The sequence below is a fragment of the Equus przewalskii genome, chromosome 15 (genome assembly GCF_037783145.1).
Source record: "Equus przewalskii isolate Varuska chromosome 15, EquPr2, whole genome shotgun sequence".
Taxonomy (NCBI): Eukaryota; Metazoa; Chordata; class Mammalia; order Perissodactyla; family Equidae; genus Equus; species Equus przewalskii.
In genome coordinates, this window is record NC_091845.1 from 44,796,220 (window position 1) to 44,817,566 (window position 21,347).

Sequence of the window (21,347 nt, forward strand, 5' to 3'; positions counted from 1 at the left end):
CACTTTCAAGGACATTCCAAATTATCAACAGGGATACATGCTGTAGAGGATGAAGCCAAAGAAACCACAGCTCAAGGAATTTGACAGGAGTAGCAGCCAATTGCTATGGGCTGAGTGAACAGAGAGGAAATAGAGTAGCCGTCAAGAACCGCAACTGGTCTTTCAGAACAACTCCCACCTCACAGGGCACCAGCCTCCAGCCCGTCTGCAGGTCGAGCCGGCATCAAGGCTCTATGGATGGATCATGCCCACCTCTAGTGTATGACCTGAGTCGATTTTCAGTTTCCATATTAGCATCATTAGTGGCTTCCCTCCAGTACGTCTGTTACCTTTTCAGAATAGTTTCACTTTATACATCCTGGTTTGTTTGTTTTTAGTGTTATTTGCCACCAATTTCCCACAAATACCACTCCCCTCCTTTCCTTGTTTCCTCTTCACACACCCTTGCATTTTTCAAAGGAACATCAGGGAATCTGATCTGTCATCCCTGGGGCAGACGATCAGGGGAGCTTAGCTCCATTTGCTTGATTATCCTTTGAGCCTCCCAGGAAAATAATAAAATGTATTGGGGCCTGATGGTTAGATCCCATCCATTCAGAATTAATATTTTCTCAGAGAGAAGGGGGCCAGTCAAAAGCCCATGTCAGCCTCTCCACAAGGCACTCCTGGTGAGCAGGGAACTCATCTGAGGGGAAAAGAAATCGCTATAGGATACTACCTGAGACACCAGTTGATTGATAAACAAATTTACTTTTCGGCTTCTTCTCTCACACCAATTCTTTCTCATTGCTTTTTATGTTATCCACAGAATAAAGTTTCTATTTGTTATATACTTGAAAATGAATGAGTGACTTTTTGTCAACTTTAGTGGGTACAACATAGAGGAAATCAGACGGTATTGGGTCTCAAGCCTCATTCATGCCAAGCACACTTGAGTCCAACTTGGACTAGGTATGCTGGAAATGGGGGTGAAGGCTGAAAACATGCAGTTGCATAACCCCAAAACCTGTATCACTCACACTAGACAAATATGGTCCTTCTTTTGTGGAAAAAATGGTCAAAGCTGATTCTTATTGTTTTCTCTTTTTGATAAAGTAAGAAAGTAACTTTCACCCTATAATTTACATCTCAATCACTGGGCTGAGAAGTGACTTTCAACTTCAGGGAATCTTCTGTAGGTCTGGACTTTGTCCTTCTCAACAAGCATTGGACCATTGTTCAATAAAACAAAGCCTCTAGCAGATATAAATCAATGCCTGGTTATTCCATAATTATCTCACTTAAAATGTGGGTGACACAGCAAACCCAAAATTCACCTAGGTAGGGTAGGGGAGCCTGGAAGAGACTTCAAAGAGATAGGAAGTTATCCACTAGAATCTGGAACTGACAGTATATTTTCATCAAGTTTGGAAGGTATGCTATGGTCTGACAAAACATCAGTCCGGTGGTATTCGTGAAATCAAGTTTAGGGCATGAGAGGCACCTATTTAGACACTCAAGCTCTAAGCAACTGAGATGAGATACAAATGAGGATCTGGTGGGACTACTAAGCAAGAAAAAATGTGACATTAAGGTGTTGTACGAAAACACAGTGCTTTCAAATATAAGCCTCTATCGGTATGACTAAGTTATAAATGACAGAAAACTCAAATCTAACTAGTTTAACAAAAGATGTTTATTGGCTTACATAGCTGAAAAGTCCAGAGGTAGGACTATTTCAGGTAAGGCTTGGTCTAGTGGCTCAAATGATGTCACCAAGGACCCAGTTTCTCTCTGCTTCACCACTGTCTTCTTTGGTCATGGTTTTATCCTCGGGCTCCACATGGTAATGCCAGGAAGCTCCAGACTCTCTCCTTATAATCAAAAAATTGTTGCTACAGTTCCAGACCTCACGTCTTCCTACATATACATGCCATACAAAGGAGAACAGAGAATATCTCCTTTGGTCCCTCTCAAAGAAGAAAAGCCTCTCTCTTCCAGAAGGCCCGGTAAATATCTCCTCATACGTCATTGGCTCTGTGGCCAAGGGGATAGGATGAGTTGAAGGACCTAGGCCAAAAAGGATCTACTTATGAAGTTGGGGGTGGAGCCAAGCTAGGTGGCTGAGAAAGGATGTTTTCCCAAAGAATATTTGGGTTGCTGTTCCCAAGGAGAAGGGAAATGGGTGCTGGGAACCAAACAAGAGGTGAACATTACAGAGCTCTGACTGAAAGTCACAAAGACATGCTCAGAATTGCAGACGCTGATTTACAACTGAGTTGCTTCTACAGCAGGCAACTCTGTAGCTGGTTCTGGGTTGCAAAGCAGGAGAGATTTAATTATTCATTTCCCCAAGAGATTCTGGGTAGGCTAGCTAATTTTCAATATGTGAAGGACTCTATACACTATTTTTATATTTCCTCACTTTCCAATACTGCTTTCGAAAATTTCACAGACAAAATTTTACCATAATCAATTCTTGATTTTAATATAGTTAAATGGAATTTGTCAGAAAGTATGCTGAATTTCTACCTTTTATATTTCTCTGAAATATAGAAATCGAGTATTAATTTTATTCCTCTTCTGACTTTGAGATATGTGGAAAGCATCATTACAAATTGGAAGGTGTTCCATGTTGCAATTTCTTCATCACAGACTATAGAGACTTTGAAACGGGCTCAGGGCTTCCAAATGCCTGTCTCTGGGCCTCTGGTAAGGAATAGACGAGTTAGGAACTCTCTTGGTAGGGTCCATCCATTTCCACATGCTTCTTTATAATCCTCCTGAAATACCTATCTTTTGCCATAATTTTTCTCAGTGTGATACTTCTAAAATTTGTCTTGCCATTCCGCCACTCTGTCTACAAACATTTTCATCTTTGAGGGAAAGAGTTCCTAGAGTAGACTAACTTCCATGATGCTCCTCTGTAAGTCCATACTATTTCCTCTCTTTCATCATTCCATTTCCATGGGTTCTTACTCCTATTCATTCTCTCTCTCTCCCATTTTAAGATACTGACCTTCTAGTATATACATCATCCTCACTCTGGGAGCTTATGAATATTTAGGATTTTAATGATCGCTTCCTTGTAGTCCTGGTCCAAGCTTCAACCCTATTTCAACTGCTGCCTGTGTAATGTGTCCACTGGTAAAATTGCCAACCCCTCACTGACCACTCTTCTCAGCATCTCTTCCTGGCCCTTCCCTCTGTCCAACTCCCTAAATACTGAATTGGCATTCCATAGGACTCCATCGCGGGTCCTCATATCTTACTATACTCTCTATGAGGGCAGTACTGTCCAACAGAACTTTCTACAATAATGAAAATGTTCTATGTCTATACTACCCAAGATGATGGACAACTGCCCCATACAGTTATTGTGTGCTTGAAATCTGGCTAGCAACTAAGGAACTAAATTTTTAATTTAATTTAAATACCCACATGTGGCTAGTGGCTACTGTAATAGATAGTCTAGAGGATTTCATTCATTTCTGCCCATGGCTTTAAATACCCTCTGCTTGTTTGATGACTCCCAAATATACAGCTCCAGATATGACTAACCTAGAGCTCCAGCCCATATATTCAACCAGTTACTTGAAATGTCTACATGCATATCTCACACATATCTCAAATGTTAATCCAAAACAGAGCTCTAGATTTCTCCCTCCTCAAATCTATTCCCATTTCAGTCTTATTCATTCCAGTAAATAGTACCACTAACTCAGCTGCTCGTACCAGAAACCAGAAAGCCATCCCTGTTCTTCCCTGTCGATCACTCCTTGTATCCAATCCATTAGCAGGTCACTGATTTTATTCCCAAAATATATCTTAAATCCACCTTCTCTCCATTTCCATTACCACCATACTCTCCAGGCTGCCATCATCTCCAACCTGGACTGTAGCAGTTTCCAACATTATCTCTCCTTTAGCTTTTGTCCCTTTAGAAACCATTTCTACTTGCAGCCAGAGGGATCATCTTAAAATATGAATCAAACATGTCATTCCTCCATTGACATGGCTTCCATTGAATGGCTTCTTTTCGCTTAGGATGGAATTGAATGATTTGGCCCACCTATCCTACAAACGCAACTTGTGCCACACATACCCTTGATCATAATGCTATAGCTAAAACCATTCAGTTTCTTGAACATGCCAAACTCTTCACACAAGGAGTCTGCAGAGCAGTTCCCTCTGCCTGTTCTTCCCGTTCTTGATCCAAGCGGCTCTTTCTCATTCTATGAGTCTTACCTTTAATGTTACTTCTTAGGATAGGCCTTCCCTGGCCATCTATATAGGGAGAGGGTCCCTCACCATCATTCTCTCTGTACCTTGTTTAGTCCCTTCATAGCACTTGGCAATTTTTAATAATTTTGTTTACTTGATTTTTTTGGTTGGTCTCTCTCACTAGATTAATGTTCCAGGAAAGCAGGGAGCAAGTCTGACTTATCACTGTTTACACGGCACCTGCATAGCACTTTGCATGCAGCCAGGTGCTCAGTAATATTTGCTTAGTAAACAACTTCCCCCAAATACTTGTTCACATCACTCATTTCCATTTCCTGGTTCCATGTAGTACAAAACAAAATTTTTGCTGCTTATTAGAGGTTACCCTAGCTGAACTATGCTAGGCGAAGTTCTCCTTATTACATGGCCTTAGGCTTCAGCCATCAGGGACTCTAGAGTTATTAACATGTTTGTAATTTCCAGGAAGCAGAAGTTTGGTCCAAGCAGGCCTCTGGCTTCTCCTCTTTGCTGCTTTGTCAACAATAAATATTAACTGGCTGGGAGCTTAAAAAGTGGGATGCCTAAATAGCAATGAGGCAAACTGCAGTCTGAAAATGGCTCTAAAGGTGAAGAGTCTGGAATGGATGTTTCAGATCTGTTTTGGCCAGCATTCTCCTCTGAATAGGGCCTTTGGTTTTCTAACCCTTTATGATGCTTAATACCATTATCTAATATCCTGCATTTCTTCAGAATTGGTATTAACATCCTGTATCCTCTTTTAAATATATATATATGTTTCTGGTGAGAATCATTGGCCCTAAGCTAACATCTGTTGCCAATCTTCCTCTTTTTGCTTCAGGAAGATTGTTGCTGAGCTAACATCTGTGCCAATCTTCCTCTATTTTGTATGTGGGACACCACCACAGCATGGCTTGATGAGCAGTGTGTAGGCCTGTGCCCAGGATCCAAACCAGCGAACCCCAGGCCACCAAAGCAGAACACGCGAACTTGACCACTATGCCACTGGGCCAGCTCCTTAACATTTTATTTTATAGACTCCTTATTTCACGTTGAGTTAGTTAATTTTGGAATTCTTCACTTTCTCCTTCCTCACTGTGTAGAACCTGTGTTACTAACATTTGTTTTATCTTTGATCCTGGACCTAGGGAGGGCATCTGTGACTCTGATGCCAAAATATTGGATTATATTTCCACCACTAACTGGCTGAGTCTACCTAACAAAGCATTAACCATTATCAGAGAGTGACCATGTCTCCCTTCCCTGGTGATGGCCCCACAGCTTACTTTGGGTTTGGGCTATTATGGTGATGAGAAGGGGGTAGACTGGGAGAGGATTTAGGATAGTGGTACAATGAAAGGAGGTGGAGTTACTCAAATTTTTATGAAAAAGTCTCCCACTTGCTTTACATTTTCCCAGTCTCAAAGTACTATGTTATAACACATATGCAATCAGGTCTTAAGATTGCACAACCCAGATTACCCTCCACTGCTTTCCTTAAGTTACCTTGGTGATCTCAGGAGGACCACAACTTCTGAGGAAGAAGAGGTCCTGGAGTTGACAACATAACTGTAACATCACATCATCTACATCAAATAACAGTTTTCAGTGAGGTAGACTTATGAAAGCAGCATTAATAAATACTTGTTTATGTATAGAAAGAATATATCCAGAAAGATATACAACTAGTAACAATGATTGTCTCTGAGCAGGAAGAGCGGAAGACAGGAGTGACAAGGATATTTACTTTTCACTGAACACCTTTTTGAACTATTTCAATGTTTTTATCATAAGCATGTTATATCTAATCAAAAATAAATAATTTTCAACATTTGAAAAACATGAAAGAAATGCAGTGTTGGGTCCTCAAAGAGCCATTCAGATGGAGCCATTTAGTTGGACTAACAGACATAAGACAATTAGAAAAATATAAGATAGCACATAATTAAATACCAACTTGGGTGGTACTGATTACAAGTAGAAAAGGAGGAGAGGCCTGCTAGTTGAAGGAACTGGGTCTTAGGTAAGGAAGGGAAACTTTTGGCTAGGGAAACTTGAGCAACTAAAAATGGGTAGAAGCAGAAATGTGCGCAAATAAAGAACAGTAGGATCTGGAGTCAGATAGGCCTGGTTCCAATCTATAACTGACTAGCTGAGCAAACTTGAATGAGTTTTATAACCCTTCCAACCTTAGATTTCTCATTTGTAAAATGGGGATAAGAGTACCTACCTTAATATGATTAAGAAAAATTAAAGAATGTATGTCAAGTGGTTAGCACAGTACCTGACACAGAGTAGCTGCTCAACTAAATGTTGCCTAGTATAAACATGGTTGAACTAGGGAACCAGTCTTGCTAGAGTACAGGGTATCTGTTCAGGAGAAGGGGCAAGAAAATACTGTCTATTTGAGGTACAGAAAATTGTGGACAGTCATCTCATTTTGTCTCTGGGGTTCCTGTAGCATAAGAACTATAAACAAGTGTCACCCTTATGCATTCTCTAATGTTCAAGGTGAGAGGTCTGACAATTATAGGGTTTCTCTCTAGAATGGCGCCTCTGGTGCTTAATCAAAACAGAATTCTGACTGAAGGCCTTCCCACAGTCATTACATTTATAGGGTCTTTCCCCAGTATGGATTCTCTGATGTCGGATAAGGTGTGCCTTGCAAATGAAGCTTTTCCCACAGTCAGTACACTCATGAGGCTTCTCCCCAGTGTGGACCCTCTGGTGCTGAGCAAGATCTGAGTTCCACATGAAGCCTTTCCCACAGTCTTTACATTCATAAGGTTTCTCCCCCGTGTGGATTCTCTGATGTCGAAGAAGGGCTGGGTTCCGAGTAAAGCTTTTCCCACATTCCTTACATGTATATGGTTTCTCCCCAGTGTGGATTCGCTGATGTTGTGTAAGGCTTGTGTTCTGACTAAAGCCCTTCCCACATTCCTTACATTCAAAGGGTTTCTCTCCAGTATGTATTCTCTGGTGCCGAATGAGATTTGACTTCCAAACGAAGGCTTTAGCACATTCTTGACACACATAGGGTTTCACCCCACTGTGAATTCTCTGATGTGCAATGCAATGTGATCTAAAACTGAAAGTCTTCCCACATTCCTTACATCCATAGACCTTCTCTCCATTATGAATTCTCTGATGTTCATCAAAGTCTTCATTTTGATCAAAACACTTGCCACATTCTTCACATGTATAGAATACCTGCTCACCTAGAATTTTCTGATGTATAACAAGGTGAGTATTAACATCAGTATTCTCTGAACACTCTTCCACTGAGATCATCTCATCTTTGACAATGACTTCTATAATATCATTTGTAGTGTTCTCCACACTTCCTCCACTGGGGTAGTCAGGCCATCTCCCTAATCTGCTTTTCTCCTCTTCCCAGGTCTTTCCAAACCAGAATTTCTGAGAGCCACACCAGTGGGGTCCACTTGATAGCACCATGTGCTCCTGTGCCTCCTCAAAAGTTTCCTCCTTCAGAATAAAATCTTCCTTCTCAATCTTCAACACACCCTCTGAAAGAAGAAATCAGAGCTGCAAGTGTCATCATTACCCATGACAGAGTGACTAAGGTCAACAAGTGGTATTAATACGTCCATTTCTCTCCAAGTAACACCCCTGTGTCTAAGTGCTCCTGTCCTAGCTGAAAATGGCAAAACAGGGCTAACAGACAGGAAGCAACCAAAAGCAAAAGGCAGAAACTAGACAGCAAGTCCCTGAGAGTTGTGATTCCCAGCACCAGACCAAGCTGGGGGGGTGCTCTCAGGAAACAGTTGAATTGAATCTAAGGGAGATGGAATTCCTTCTAGGTAGTCCAGTTTATAACATGAGAGGAACAGGCCAGGATTCAGAGCAGAAGACCCGTTCAGAAATAAAGAACACTTTGTGGGATACCTGGAGAACCTGAGTTTGTCACATGCAGGGGAGCAGCAAGAAAAATCTTCCTCACACTTTTCAACACTAAAAGGAAAGAGTCTTCTCATTCAATCCCCTCACGAGGTCCACCAGGAAAAGTGTTTCCCCAAACTACTTTAGGTAGAGTTAGGCAAACTCCCCTCTCTTTGTTCCCATAGTGTCTTATTCACACCTGTGTTGCATCACATTTTGCTGTAATCATACATTTAGGTATAACGTCCCATTAGACTGTGAGCTCTTCCAGGATAAGGGCATATATTACCCATTTTTTGATCCCTAGCAACTGACACAATGAGTAAAATATAGCATTTACTTTTAAAATATCAGTTGACAATAGCAGCCAGAAAGGTAGGCCATCTTTTCAGTTTGAGCCTAAGACCCAAGACCCACCCAAATTTAATTAATTGAGTTTGTCCAAACGAAAACTAGAAGCTTAGAGTTTAAGTTTGCTCTTGATTAACTGGTTGATTTGGGGATGTTTAGAAGGTTTGTTATTTAGAACACAGACAGTAAAATGGAAGTTTAGCATTTTACGAAGGAAATAGGGGAAAATATGTGACCGTAAGAAAAGTGCTCATTTCCCTCTCACTTACCAGTACAAATTAGGCTTGGACCCTCTCCTTGCAGTTTCAGGTTCAATGGCTCTTCCACCTGCTCAAGATGGGAGATCCCAGCAGGCTTTAGAAACGGATATCCTGCCAAGGTCAAGACATAAATAAGGCTGGTTCAGTTGCTGGAGTGGGGCCCATTAGGAAAGGAGCAGAGATGGAAGTGGTAGGGGAGAATGGAGGGGGGTGGCAAGACTGGTAACACAGATGACCTGAAACTTGAAGGGGATAAGAATATAAAGGATAGGAAATAGAGGCACAGGGAAGTTGCGATTCTATCAGCTCCCCAAAATACAAAAACATATCACTCATTTAAAAATGTCAAGAAACAGGAAAGACTACAGTTCCTTCTGCACCTGCCCCTAGGAGGTAAAAGCCAGTTCACACAGAAAGGAATCAGGATAGGATGGAATTGCAAAGAGCTGTTTCCGAGGCTATGTTGGGAAACCACAATCTCTTAATTTCCTTCCTTCCTACCTACCTTCCGCCCTGTCTTTCCACAAACAACCCACGATGGTTCTCTCTATGGCATCCATAAGAAATGGCCTCATAGCCTCACTCAGCCATTTCCAGAAGTCACTTCTTACTCTCATGATAGACATCTCTATTCACAAAGGCCCACTAATAAACTCTCCAGGCTTAGGTAAGATCTGTCTCTTTGTGACTTCCATTTGAAGCCTCCTAAGAAACAGATCAATTCTACAACTTCCAAATGATGACCTTTTATGTTGCTAAAGGCAAGGACTGTGTGTCCCCTGAGAATTCTCTTCTCTAGACAAAAGTGGACGTTGAGCAGGGACACGTGCTCCAAGACGGTCTGCTGCAGGTCAGGGAGTTAGGGTTTTACTCCAGGAATAACTTGGCTATTAGCTTTCTGTCTAAAACAAAGATGGGAAATTCCCTTGGGTGTTGGGGAGAGTAAGCACTGAGATCCTAAGAGAATGTAAAGGATGCTGTAGTTGTCTCCCTACCTCCTTTCTATCCCTGCCCCAATGCAGAGCAGCCATGCCCTTTGGTGGAGAGTGATCCCAGTTCCAACTCCTACTGTAGGCCCCCATGGGTCTAAGCCAATCAGGTTATCCCATTCCACTCTACAAGAGAGATTGGTTTAGGGATCAGCAGTTCTTGCAAAGCCAATCAGTGCACAATACTTCCCTGGCCACAGTGACTGATTTAGAGCTGGCATAAGACTTAAGAGGGTGCATTAGAGCAATACTTGGGACTTTGATCCGCAATAGTTAAAGCCTGAGGAAGGCCCACTCTTTTTCTATCCCTAGGTATGAAGAAGCAGAGTCCTGGTTACAACTACCAATCACCTTACAACCATGAAAGGAGCTAGACCATAGAGAAAGCCAACATACAAGGAGACAGAGAAGAGTAGAGATTGGAATTCTGATAAAACTGTACCTGCAGCCCACTCTACCTATGGATTTCCCAATTACACAAAACAACAATTCATCTTTATTGTTTAAGCTAGTTTGAATCGAGTTGTTAATTGCAATCAAGAGTATCCTAATACGGAAAGGCTGCAAGACACAGAAAGGAACTATGAGAATGAGGAAGTTGAGGGCACAGCTCAAGTCTCACTGTGCCCACAGAAGAGCCCCTGTGGGAAGAAGACAGAAAGGACCAAGGAGGCAATAATGGGACACAGTTTTCACTAGGAAATTAGGAGCTGGAAAGCCCTGTGTTGGCCTTGTCAGGGCTTTCCCCACCAGAAATCCCTAAAGAACAGGAACTATTTGGCTCAGGGTTATTGAGACTTCTTGATTTCTAATGATGAAGCCAGCCATGACACCCCAAAGGGCAGTAAGAATCTTCTATAAGCAGGCTTGGAAAATAGAAAGGCCACCTCAGATCAGAGAGTGAACAGAAAAGTCAAGGAGTAAAGATAAATAGCAGCCAGGATAGGACAGAGGAGATGGGGAAGAGGCAAAACAGGTGAATGAAGATGGCACACAGAGGAGCCAGGATGAACAAAACAACGACTTAAAAAGACGGAACACATGAGAACACAGTGGAAAAAAGGGAATCCTACTGGTGTCTACAACCCTAGGTTAAGAGAAGAGACACCTACTACAATTTAAAGATCACGACAAGGGAACTGGTCAGATGACTGGCACCTGTCCTCACTCACCTGAGGAGATGCCCCTCGGGCCCTCTCCATCCAGAACTCCCTGAGGAGCCGAGCACCAGGGTGCTTCCCCTCGCTCCAGCTGGGAAATCAGAGCCGGTTTGGGAAATGGAAATGTTGCTTGAGGGGAAGGAAATGGGACAGGCAGGTGAGTGGGGTGACAAAGAACAATCCCAGGCTCCTCCCAGGCCTGTGTCTTCAGGGGCAGGAGGAGAAAGAAGGGAAATTACCAGGGAAAGCAGGAAAGGAAGTCCAGGGAAAGGGACAGGAGACCCAGGGGAGAGGGGCCAGGAGGCTTACAGAGTTCAGGAAGTAGACAGAGTAAAAGGTGCCCAGTAACAGCTGAGTGAGCAAATGGATGAGTTCACTCATTGAGGAATTGAGCTTTCTTGTTCTCTCCCTCTCTTAGAGCTCCCAAGTCCAGACATCAGTATGAGGATGCTCAGTGTTGGGCCGGGTCTCCCAAACTGAGAGGATGGGGAACTGGGGGGCTCGATGGGGCACTAGGAATCTGCTTTCTTCCCACTGCACATGGGTTAGGAGGTGGGAAGCTCTCACCCTGGGACAAGCAAGTCCTCTATGAGGCCTGAATTGATACTAGGACTTTTCACTTCCCAGCAACTGCTAAGGTTGGGTCAGTAAGAATCCAGGAGCCTGAGGCTGCCACTCAGCTGAAGGTTATCAAAGACTCCTAAGCCTTTGAGGGAGAAGGAGCCAGGAAACTCTGAAGGGCAGAGGAGAGTGCAAAGGGAAAGACCCTTACCCAGGGAAGACACGGCCCCATAATTCTCCAGCATCACATCCCTGTACAGGGACCTCTGAGCAGGGGCCAGGCCGGTCCATTCATTCTCAGAGAAGTAGACGGCTACGTCCTCGAAGGTCACTGACTCCTGAAACAACATGTGTTTAAATACCCTAGGACAATCCCAGGACCAGGGCCTGGAAGAAGGGGAGACGAGGAACTAAGAGGTACTGAAGGGCATGCCTGTTCAGTTTCTAGATTCTGAATGTCTAAGGAAGCTTTCCCCCTACCTACAAAGACATAAGGGATCAGCCAGCAAGTTTCTCAGGTCTCTTCATCTTTACTTTACAGCAGACATCCTCTCATCTTTTTCATGAGTCTCTGCAAGTTTTCCCTTTTCACTCCTACACCCAAAACAACTCTTTGTGCTCTAGGTGCCATCCTTTCTCCACAATGTGTCCTCTTTCAGAGGTCATCAACCCTTCATAACAAGAGCAACTACCATTTGTGGAGCCTGTGCAAGCACTCTACCCATATTACTTTGTGTGTACCTCACAGCAAACACAAGGAGGGCATTAGATCCATTCTATTGAAGAGGAAACCAGGGCTCAGAGAGGAACTGCCCCAAAGTCACAGAACCAAGACAGAACTCAGGCCTGTTTGACTCTGGCTCTTACCTACTGCATCACATTGCCTTCTAGCCTCACTCCTGCCTCCCCTGCTGCCCCTGTGTAGGACCCTTTCTCTTCTCTCCCTCCCAGTCACCGCCACCAGTCGAAGAGGCAGCTAAGGGCACCTCAGAACGCTCGGGTTGCTCTGGAGCCTGTATCAAAAGGGCAGATGCAAATTCTGACTTTCCTCCCCGTACTCCCAGACCCCAGCATACTCTCTATAACACTCCACCCTGCTCTTTCTTACCCACATCCCAGTCTCAAGGTCCCCTTTTTCTATATCTCTGGGAGCCCGAGCTCCTGCGGCCCTTCTTTCCTTTCTCTCCCACCGCTTCCTTGAGAAACACAAACAGTGCTAACTTGGAGCTGTCAAGACCTATAATTCCCAGCCACTGCCTCATTCAGGATCTCAGTCTCCATACTATGGAGGGGCTGATTCTGGTCCATTTCACATCAGGCCTTGCTCTATAATGCCCCCACAGTGACCTACCCAGCATTCTAGGGCTCAAAGTTTTTGGTTGGCTCACCTTTGCCCACCTAAAAATGTCCACATCCTCTGCACCACAGACAATTCCTTCACTACTCAGGGACCCAGTTTACCTGCCAAGGATCATCTCCTGCACCCCCACCCTCATCCCCTATCCTGTCACTATCCTGCTACGAACCCAAACCCCTTCCTTGCCCTGATCTGTGTCCTGGCAACTGCAACTCCCCCTGCCTTAAGATCCAATTTCTCCCTCTTCCGCCTGCAAACTCATGTTCATCTCAAGACCCACCTCAAACATAACCAGCTCTGTAAAGCCAGTGCCATGGAAATTCTGGACATTCGTCGCTGCGCACAGCGCTCTGTGAACACCTCCGCCCCAGCACCTGGCTCACATGTGCTTCCCCTGACGGCGCAAGTCTGAGGGCTGTCGAATCCACTCTGTCCCTCGCCTGCTCCTCCGGGCCCTCCAGTCTGGGCTGTACCCCGATTTCCCAGTCGCCACACTGCCCCCTCTCCGCCCCTCATCTGGGCCTAGAGCCAGAGGCAGAGCCGAGCCAGCTTCGTGGCGCCGGCCCCGCACTCACCGGGCGCGCCCGGGCCGGCGCGGGCTGTCCTGGCAGCAGCTCGAGCGCAGGGCCGAAGCGGGCTCTGCTCGCCAGGGCCGCGGTCGCCAGGGCCCGGGCCGCCCTCCGGGGAAGCGAGCGCGCGCCGGGCCCTACCCGGGGCTGTCCGGTGTTGGGGAGGGACACTCCGGACCAGGGTGGCCCTGACATAACCGCCCCGCGCCCGTGAGCGACCCAGGCAAGACCGACACTCCACGCCCCGCCAGCCTGGCCAACCCCACGCCAGGTCTTCACGTTCCGCGCGGGCCAGAGTCCCGCACTGGAGAGGTGGAAGCTGCAGCAGTCGTGCCACTCCGGCTTCTCTAGGACGGTGGAGGGCGCCGCATCTCTGTGGTCCTCCCTTCTCGCCCTGCAAAGGAAGGAGGGGAGAGTGGTCCAGCTCTCCCAGGGATACCGACTGCCCCGGCGCGCCGCTGCAGGGATGGAGGGGAGCCGACGGCCGCGGAGGAGGCTTCCTCTGGGAAGAGGCTTCCTCTGGGAATCCTTTCCTGGCCCTCTTCTTCCCACTGACCGTCCTGCTTCACCTTTCAGCACTCTTGTAGGATGGATGCTGATGTAAGGCTGCACACTTGACTATGCCTGTTCATCTATCCGCCTCCCTTTACTATGTTCTACATTCTCAGAGAGCAGATTACGTACTTGGCATGTCCATCTTTGTGCCTCTAACATCCGCCCAATGTCTAGCAGCTCTTAGGGCCCAATTTCTTTAAGTGCCAAGGAACATTTGTTGAATAAAAGAATGAATGAATGAATAAATAGTGAACCAATTTTTCAGTTGAAGTAAGGCCCAAAGAGAGGAAAGGGCTTACCTAATACCACACAGCATGTCAGAAAGTTAAACTTTTAAACAAAGTGGCAGAAATAAAGGAAGACCATCCACATGAGAACAAGCAAAGTCTATTTATTCAGAGCTTGCTACAGCAAGGGAGTCAACCATCATCACTTGCATTTGGCAGAGACTCTAAGTCAGGCAGAGAAGTGGGAAAGCTTTAAGGTGGGAAAAAGGGAACGCTTCAGGTGTGCTCTGATTAGAGATTGTTGGCATAGGGGGTTGGCAAGAAGCAAAGCCCTTATGTGACTGGTTGGGGGAGCATATTAATCAAATTCTGGGTGTTTAGGGCTGACTGCTACAGGGATTATTTTGGCTTCCTGGACTGGTTGCTACAGACAGTGTTTTTGACTTCTTGGACTGGTTACTGCAGATAACGGGTTGGCTTCCTGGACTGGTTGTTGTAGATTGTGGGTCTGAATTCTATTTTTCTATATGGTCTGGCCATTGTCCGTTTGTACATTCAGTTTCATGGGGTGAACAAGGTAGGAAGATGTGTGTTTCACAGGGATTCAAGTCTACAGGCTCAGATGCCTTACAGCTCCCCAGGTACTGAAAGCTTACAGATACTATACCTGTGAAAAATCACAGAGCAAAGGAGACCTCAGAGAAGCTCATAGGTTGGTTGGTTGGTTAGTTTCTAAGAGGATACTAGAGAAGCTTGTAAATGGATACTTGCTGACAGCCTTTGAGCACTGAGAAGGAAGCAGTGACTCTTACCCTGGGAAAGATCACTAGGAAGACTGAGCATACAGCAAATGCTCCCATGATTTTTTTAGGGACAAAATGAAGTGACAAAACAATTATGGGAGTTTTAGCTCAGAACAAGGAGGCTTCAGATGCCCGATTACTAAGTTATGGCCCACCAGAAGGAAGGTCTCTTGTGGCTCTCATGTCTTACCCACACCATTTGCTTAGACTCATCCCTAGTTAGCTCAGAAATTCCTTTCTTATATAACTTATGACATCCTAGAACATCTCCTACCCTCTGACATGTGGGCCATGACAAGAGCACCTTAGGAGTTGTCATCTCATAATTCATGATCATTATAATCATTATCTATAATTGCTCAAATCCAGCAAACATAGCTGAGAGGCAAGAAAAAACAAAAGCCCTATGTTAGGTTTCAGTCTTCTAGGCCCTGGCTCTTCTTTCCTACCTGCAAATTCTGGTAGTCCAGTTTTCCTGGGATGGGCATTGGAGGAAAAAGATAGAGTGAGAAGGGTTAATTATGTGTTTTGGGTTTCCTACAGCCAGTTCGGGCCTTCTCCCACTCCTGAACCTCATAATTAGATATTACATTTAAATGGGTGGTACCCTTTTAGGTAGTTGTAAAATTAAGAGCCCAAATAGACTATCTTAAGTTGTACAACACTGAGAGCTGAAGCTTGGTTTTCCAATTATTTTTTTCAGTTTTTCTTTGAGTTCACTCTCCCTTTTAATAGCACCTGCTTCTTGGTGATGATACAGGGCATGAAAGGTCCAGCGAATGTCCCAGGTAACTGTCCACTGTTGGCATTTTTAGCTATAAAAGTAGCACTAGTGTCTGACTGGGTGTATGTGGGGAGTCCAGACATGTAACATAGGCCATCTAAGAGACCTTGAGTAATATTGCCGACATCTGCTGTGTGGATGGGGATGGCAGTGCCACACCCTGAAAAGGTGTCTACTGCAGTCCATGCCCAGCAGTACTCTCAACAGGAAGGTAGGGGGTCTACACAGCCTATTTGCTAGGACTGACCAAGTCCAGTACCCACAGTTATGTGCTCCAAAGTTCTTTTTGCTACTCAACTGTGTGACTGGCAGTCCAATCACATTTTTCAGGCTCCTGCATTCTTCCTTCCATCTTGATGTTCCAAGATTCCTTCTTTTATTGTTTCCTTCTTGTTTACAGAACTTGTTTTAGCCATCATATTCAGGTAGATATGCTAGTGACAATTCTCTTCATTTTCCTTCATCTGAGAACATCCTGATTTTACCTTCATTCTTGAAGGGTATTTTCACTGGCATAGAATTTTGGTTTTGACAGTTCTTTCCTTTCATCACTTAAAAAATTTTGTGCCACTTCCATGGTTTCTGATAAGAAATCCACTTTCATTCGAATTGTTTTTCTATAGGTAGTATGTTGCTTCTCTCTAGCTACTTTCAAACATTTTCCTTGTCTTTAGATTTTTGAAGTTTGACTACAATGTGCCTGGACTTGAATTTATTTCACTTTATCCTGTTGGGGGTTTGTACAGCTAATTTTAATGAAATCCTGTTTATCTATTTTTTCTTTTGTTGCCTGTACTTTTGGTGTTATATCCATGAGATTGTTGCCAAATCCAGTGTCTTAAAGATTTTCCTCAATGTTTTCTTCTAACAGTCTTACAGTTTTAGCTCTTAACACATTTTGAGTTAATTTTTGTATGCAGTGTAAGGTAATTTCATTCTTTTTTTTTTTTTTTTTTTTTTTTGAGGAAGATTAGCCCTGAGCTAACTACTGCCAGTCCTCCTCTTTTTGCTGAGGAAGCCTGGCCCTGAGCTAACATCGTGCCCATCTTCCTCTACTTTTATATGTGGAATGCCTACCACAGCATGGCGTGCCAAGTGGTGCCATGTCCACACCCGGGATCTGAACCGGCAAACCCTGGGCCACCGAGAAGCAGAACATGCGAACTTAACCGCTGCACCACTGGGCCGGCTCCGGTAATTTCCTTCTTTTGCATGTGATGTCCAGTTTCTCCAGCGTCATTTGTTGAAATGGTGTCCTTTCCTCCTTGAATGGTCTTGGCATCCTTATCAAAAATCAACTGACCATATATGATAGGGTTTATTTCTGGGCTCTCTATTCTATTCCATTGGTCTATATGTCTGTCTTTATGCCAATACCATGATGTTTTATTTAATGTAGCTTTGCAGTAAATTTTAAAGGCAGGAGGAGTGAGTCCTCCAACTTTATTCTTTTTCAAGACAGTTTTGGCTATTCAGGGCTCCTTGAAATTCCACATGAATTTAAAGATCAGCTTTTCCATTTCTCTGAAAAAAGCTGTTGGGATTTTGATAGGGATCGTGTTGAATCTATAGATCACTTTGGGTAGTATTGACACCTTAACAATGTTATGTCTTCCTATCCATGAACATGGAATGTCTTTCCATTTATGTAAGTCTAATTTCTTTCAGCAATGTTTTGTATTTTCAGCATACAGGTCTTTCACCAACTTGGGTAGATTTATTCCTAAATATTTAATTCTTTTAGATGCTATTGTAAATGGAATTGTATTAATTTCCTTTTTGGATTGCTCGCTGCTGATATATTGAAACATAAGTTTTTTCTTTTTTTGAGGAAGATAAGCTGTGAGCTAACTGCTGCCAACCCTCCTCTTTTTGCTGAGGAAGGCTGGCCCTGAGCTAACATCCATGCCCATCTTCCTCTACTTTATATGTGGGACGCCTACCACAGCACGGCTTACCAAGCAGTCCCATGTCTGCACCCAGGATCCAAACCAGCAAACCCGGGGCCGCCAAAGTGGAACGTGCGCACTTAACTGCTGTGCCACCAAGCCAGCCCCGAAACATAACTGCTTTTTATATTGATCTTGTACCCGGCAACTTTGCTGAATTTATTAACTCTAGTAGTTCTTGTGGATTTTGGGGGGGTTTTCTATATATGAGATCATGTCATCTGTGAATAGAGACAGTTTTCCCTCTTCCTTTCCAATGTGAATGCTGTTTCTTTCTTTTTCTTGCCTAATAGCTAATAGAATTTCCAGTACAATGCTGAACGGCAGCAGTGAAAAGTGGGCATCCTTGTTTTGGGGCCTTCCTGATGTTAGAGGGAAAGTTGTCTTTCACCATTGATTATGATCTTAGCTGCAGGTTTCCCATAAATACCCTTTATCGTATTGAGGAATTTTCCCTCTATTTCTAGTTTTCTGAGAGATTTTATTATGAAACTGTGTTCAATTTTGTCAAATGTATTTTCTGCATCAACTGAAATGATCAGGTAGGGTTTTTTCCTCTTTGTTCTAATAATGTGATGTATCAAATCGGTTTTCTTAAGTTCAACTAACCTTGAATTGCTGATATAAATCCCACTTGGTTATGGTGAATCATCCTTTTAACGTGCTATTGGATTTGATTTTCTAATATTGTGTTGAGGATTTTTGCATCTATATTCATAAGGTCTGAAATTTTCTTTCATATAATGCCTTCACTTGCCTTTGGTATCACAGTACTACTGGCCCCACAGAATGACTTACGAAGTGTTCCCTCTTCTTTAATCTTTTGCAAAAGTTTGAGAAGGATTGGTGTTAATCTTCCTTTAAATGTTTGGTAAATTCACCAATGCAGCCATCTGGCTTAGAACTTTTCTTTGTTGGCAAGTTTTTAATTAGGGCTTTAATCTCTTTACTTGTTATAGGTCTTCTGAGATTTTCTATTTCTTCACAAGTCAGTTTAGGTAACTTGTGTTTCAAGGAATTTGTCCATTTCTTCTAGGTTATCTAATTCGTTGAAGTACAATTGCTCATAGTGTTCTCTTATAATCATTCCTATCTCTGTAAGGTTGGTAGTAATGTCCCCATTTTCATTTCTGATTTTACTTATTTGCATCTTCTCTACTTTCTTCTTAGTCAATCTAGCTAAAGGTTTGTCAATTTAGTTGAACTTTTCAAATAACCAACTTCTGGTTTCACTGATTTTCTCTATTGTTTTTCTATTCTCTATTTCATGTATCTCTGTTCTAATCTTTATTATTTCCTTCCTTCTGCTAGCTTTGACTTGGGCTTGCTCTTCTTTTCTAGTTTCTTTTTTTTTTTTTAAGATTGGCACCTAAGCTAACAACTGTTGCCAATCTTTTTCTTTTTTTATTCTTCTCCCCAAAGCTTCTGAGTACATAATTGTGTATTCTAGCTGTAAGTGTCTCTGTTTGTACCACATGGGATACCACTTCAGCATGGCCTGACGAGCAATGCCATGTCCGCACCCAGGATCTGAACCAGTGAAATCCTGGGCCGCCAAAGCAGAGCGAGCAAAGTTAACCACTCGGCCACGGAACCAGCCCCCTTCTTTTCTAGTTTCTTAAGGTGTAAAGTTAGGTTATTGATTTGAGATCTTTTTTAACGTAAGCATTTACAGCTAGCATTTTCCCTCTTAGCATTGCTTTCACTATATGAAGGTTTTAGTAAGTAGGTCCCCATGTTCATTCATCTCAAGGTATTTTCTAATTTCTCTTGTGATTTCTTCTTTCAAGAAGAAAGCATTAGGGAGTCTTTTTCCCTTTGATCCAGCTATGTATCCTTAGTTTACCACTGTAATAAATCTTAGCCATGAGTACCACTGTATGCTGAGTCCCTGAGAGTTCTTCTAGAGAATCTCTGAACGTGAGGGTGGTCTTAGGGATCCCTGATAGGAAGTTGATATGAGGATTAGATGGCCTAATACAAACAAAGCATTTAGTATAATACTTGGCTCATGGTAAATTCTCAGAACAGTATAGTGATAGCCACGGTTGCAATGGGGATGACTAGCATAGAGCCATGAACAGGACAGGTGCTCAATATCAATCATTCTAATTCCCATCCTATCCCTCCATCCTCTTCCACTATACACTCTCATATCTCTTAGTCTCTTGGTGAATGCACAGCCCAATACCTTTAAAATGGCATCTCACTGCTGGCAAGTACCTCAAGTTCAGCCTCCTGTTGATGCAGAAGAATAGCAAGGCTCAGAGAGGTGAAATGAAATGTCCTGGGTCGTGTCATGAGTTGGTTACAGAGTTGAGACATGAACCCAGGTTGCCCTTTAAGTCCTACACTGGCTTCGCTGTCACCTGGTATATGTGATGCAGACTAAGTGTAAGATAATCAACCTGGGGCCAAGCTGTCAAGAACCCAGCCGCCACTGAGGGGTTTACTTCTCTCCCTGAAAAAAAGGACTCTTGAAAATTAGGAAGGAAAAGGAGTCATAAATAAGACCAGCCCTAAGCTAAATGAGACCATTATCTGATCTAAAGGCAGAGTGAAGTAATTTCTCCCCTGCATCCCCATTTCAACGGTACTGCTGTCGACTTTCGCGGGTGAGGAGGTGGGCAGGAAGTGGCAGCGGCGGGGGGAGAAATCAGCATCATCTGTAACCGGAACAAAGGGCAAACAAGACTCAGGGGATTGCCAGTGCATCCGGACTAGAGAACCCCCAGACGAGAACCCCAATATAGGAACCACAGCAAGTTAAACAGAACCTTCCAGTAGGTGCACAGTTGCTCAAAAGTCTGGGCCACGTATGGAATGAGAAAACATGAGACCGGACGGGACGACAGACCCGACTGAGCCCTGTGCAGAGAACTCAACCCATTCACCTGTCCACCATGGAATGTGAAAATAAGGTGAGCAAGAAAGGAGCACAAAAAATGTTACAGGATAACCGAAGCGACGCTCCTGCTGGGCTTATGAGATGCCTTGCAGGAGGGCGGGCCCAAGTGGTGGCTCCGCTCAGTGCACGCGCTGGAAACGAGCGCGCTAGGAAGAAAGGACGCAGCCCCCTCCGCAGGTCCCAACCCCAGCCCCAGCCCCACTCCCTTACTGATGGCTCTGCAGGCGAACTACTGACACACCGCGCCTCGGCTCGAAGCCCGGCTGACCAACGAACAATAAGCGCTTCCACACGCACAGCCACTCGCGGCGCCTACCTAGAGACGCCGGAGCGCAGGCTGCAGGGCCGGAAGTGCGTCATCGCCTTTCCGGCCTTCGGGACGGCGCCCGCTCTAGCACGCCTGGAGGCCGCCTCTACGTATCGTTGGTTCTTTCAGGCCAGCCTGCCTTCCGTGGTAGCTTTGCCGCCACGCTCTCGCCGAGCTGCGGCCCAAGTAGGGAAGGCTGAGTGCAGCGCTGGCTCTGGATTGCCTGCACTTGGCCTCTAGGGAGGGCTGGGAGGGCAGCTGCGTGGGCCGATTTCCCTGGGACAGACCAGTCTGCCCAGGAGAGCCAGTAATCACTGCCGGTCCATCAGGCCGCCCCTCAGTGGCTCCGGCGGGCTGGACCCAGACGCATGGGTGGCTGGACCGGCCGGAGTGAGAGGGGTTCAGGGCAGCACGATGGGTCAAGGCCCGAATACGCACTGTGCCTG

The 21,347-nt window shown here is 44.5% G+C and overlaps 1 protein-coding gene across 9 annotated transcripts; it reads right to left on the reverse strand.

Annotated features, from left to right (window-relative positions):
* Positions 1-1,657: 1,657 nt before the first annotated feature.
* Positions 1,658-21,342, reverse strand: ZNF662 (zinc finger protein 662). 9 transcript variants are annotated; one of them, XM_070575704.1, is made up of 6 exons: positions 20,911-21,342; positions 13,375-13,762; positions 11,654-11,780; positions 10,894-11,010; positions 8,742-8,843; positions 1,658-7,748 (listed from the first exon to the last, which is right to left on the reverse strand). In XM_070575704.1, exons 1-6 carry the CDS (start codon positions 20,952-20,954, stop codon positions 6,721-6,723), a joined length of 1,806 nt encoding a protein of 601 aa, XP_070431805.1. In that variant the 5' UTR covers positions 20,955-21,342; the 3' UTR covers positions 1,658-6,720. The 9 variants fall into 9 exon arrangements, with proteins under 9 accessions (XP_070431805.1, XP_070431807.1, XP_070431806.1 ...); XM_070575706.1 differs by having other exon boundaries at positions 13,080-13,762; positions 20,911-21,333; XM_070575705.1 differs by having other exon boundaries at positions 13,510-13,762; positions 20,911-21,293.
* Between the last annotated feature and the right edge of the window lie 5 nt (positions 21,343-21,347).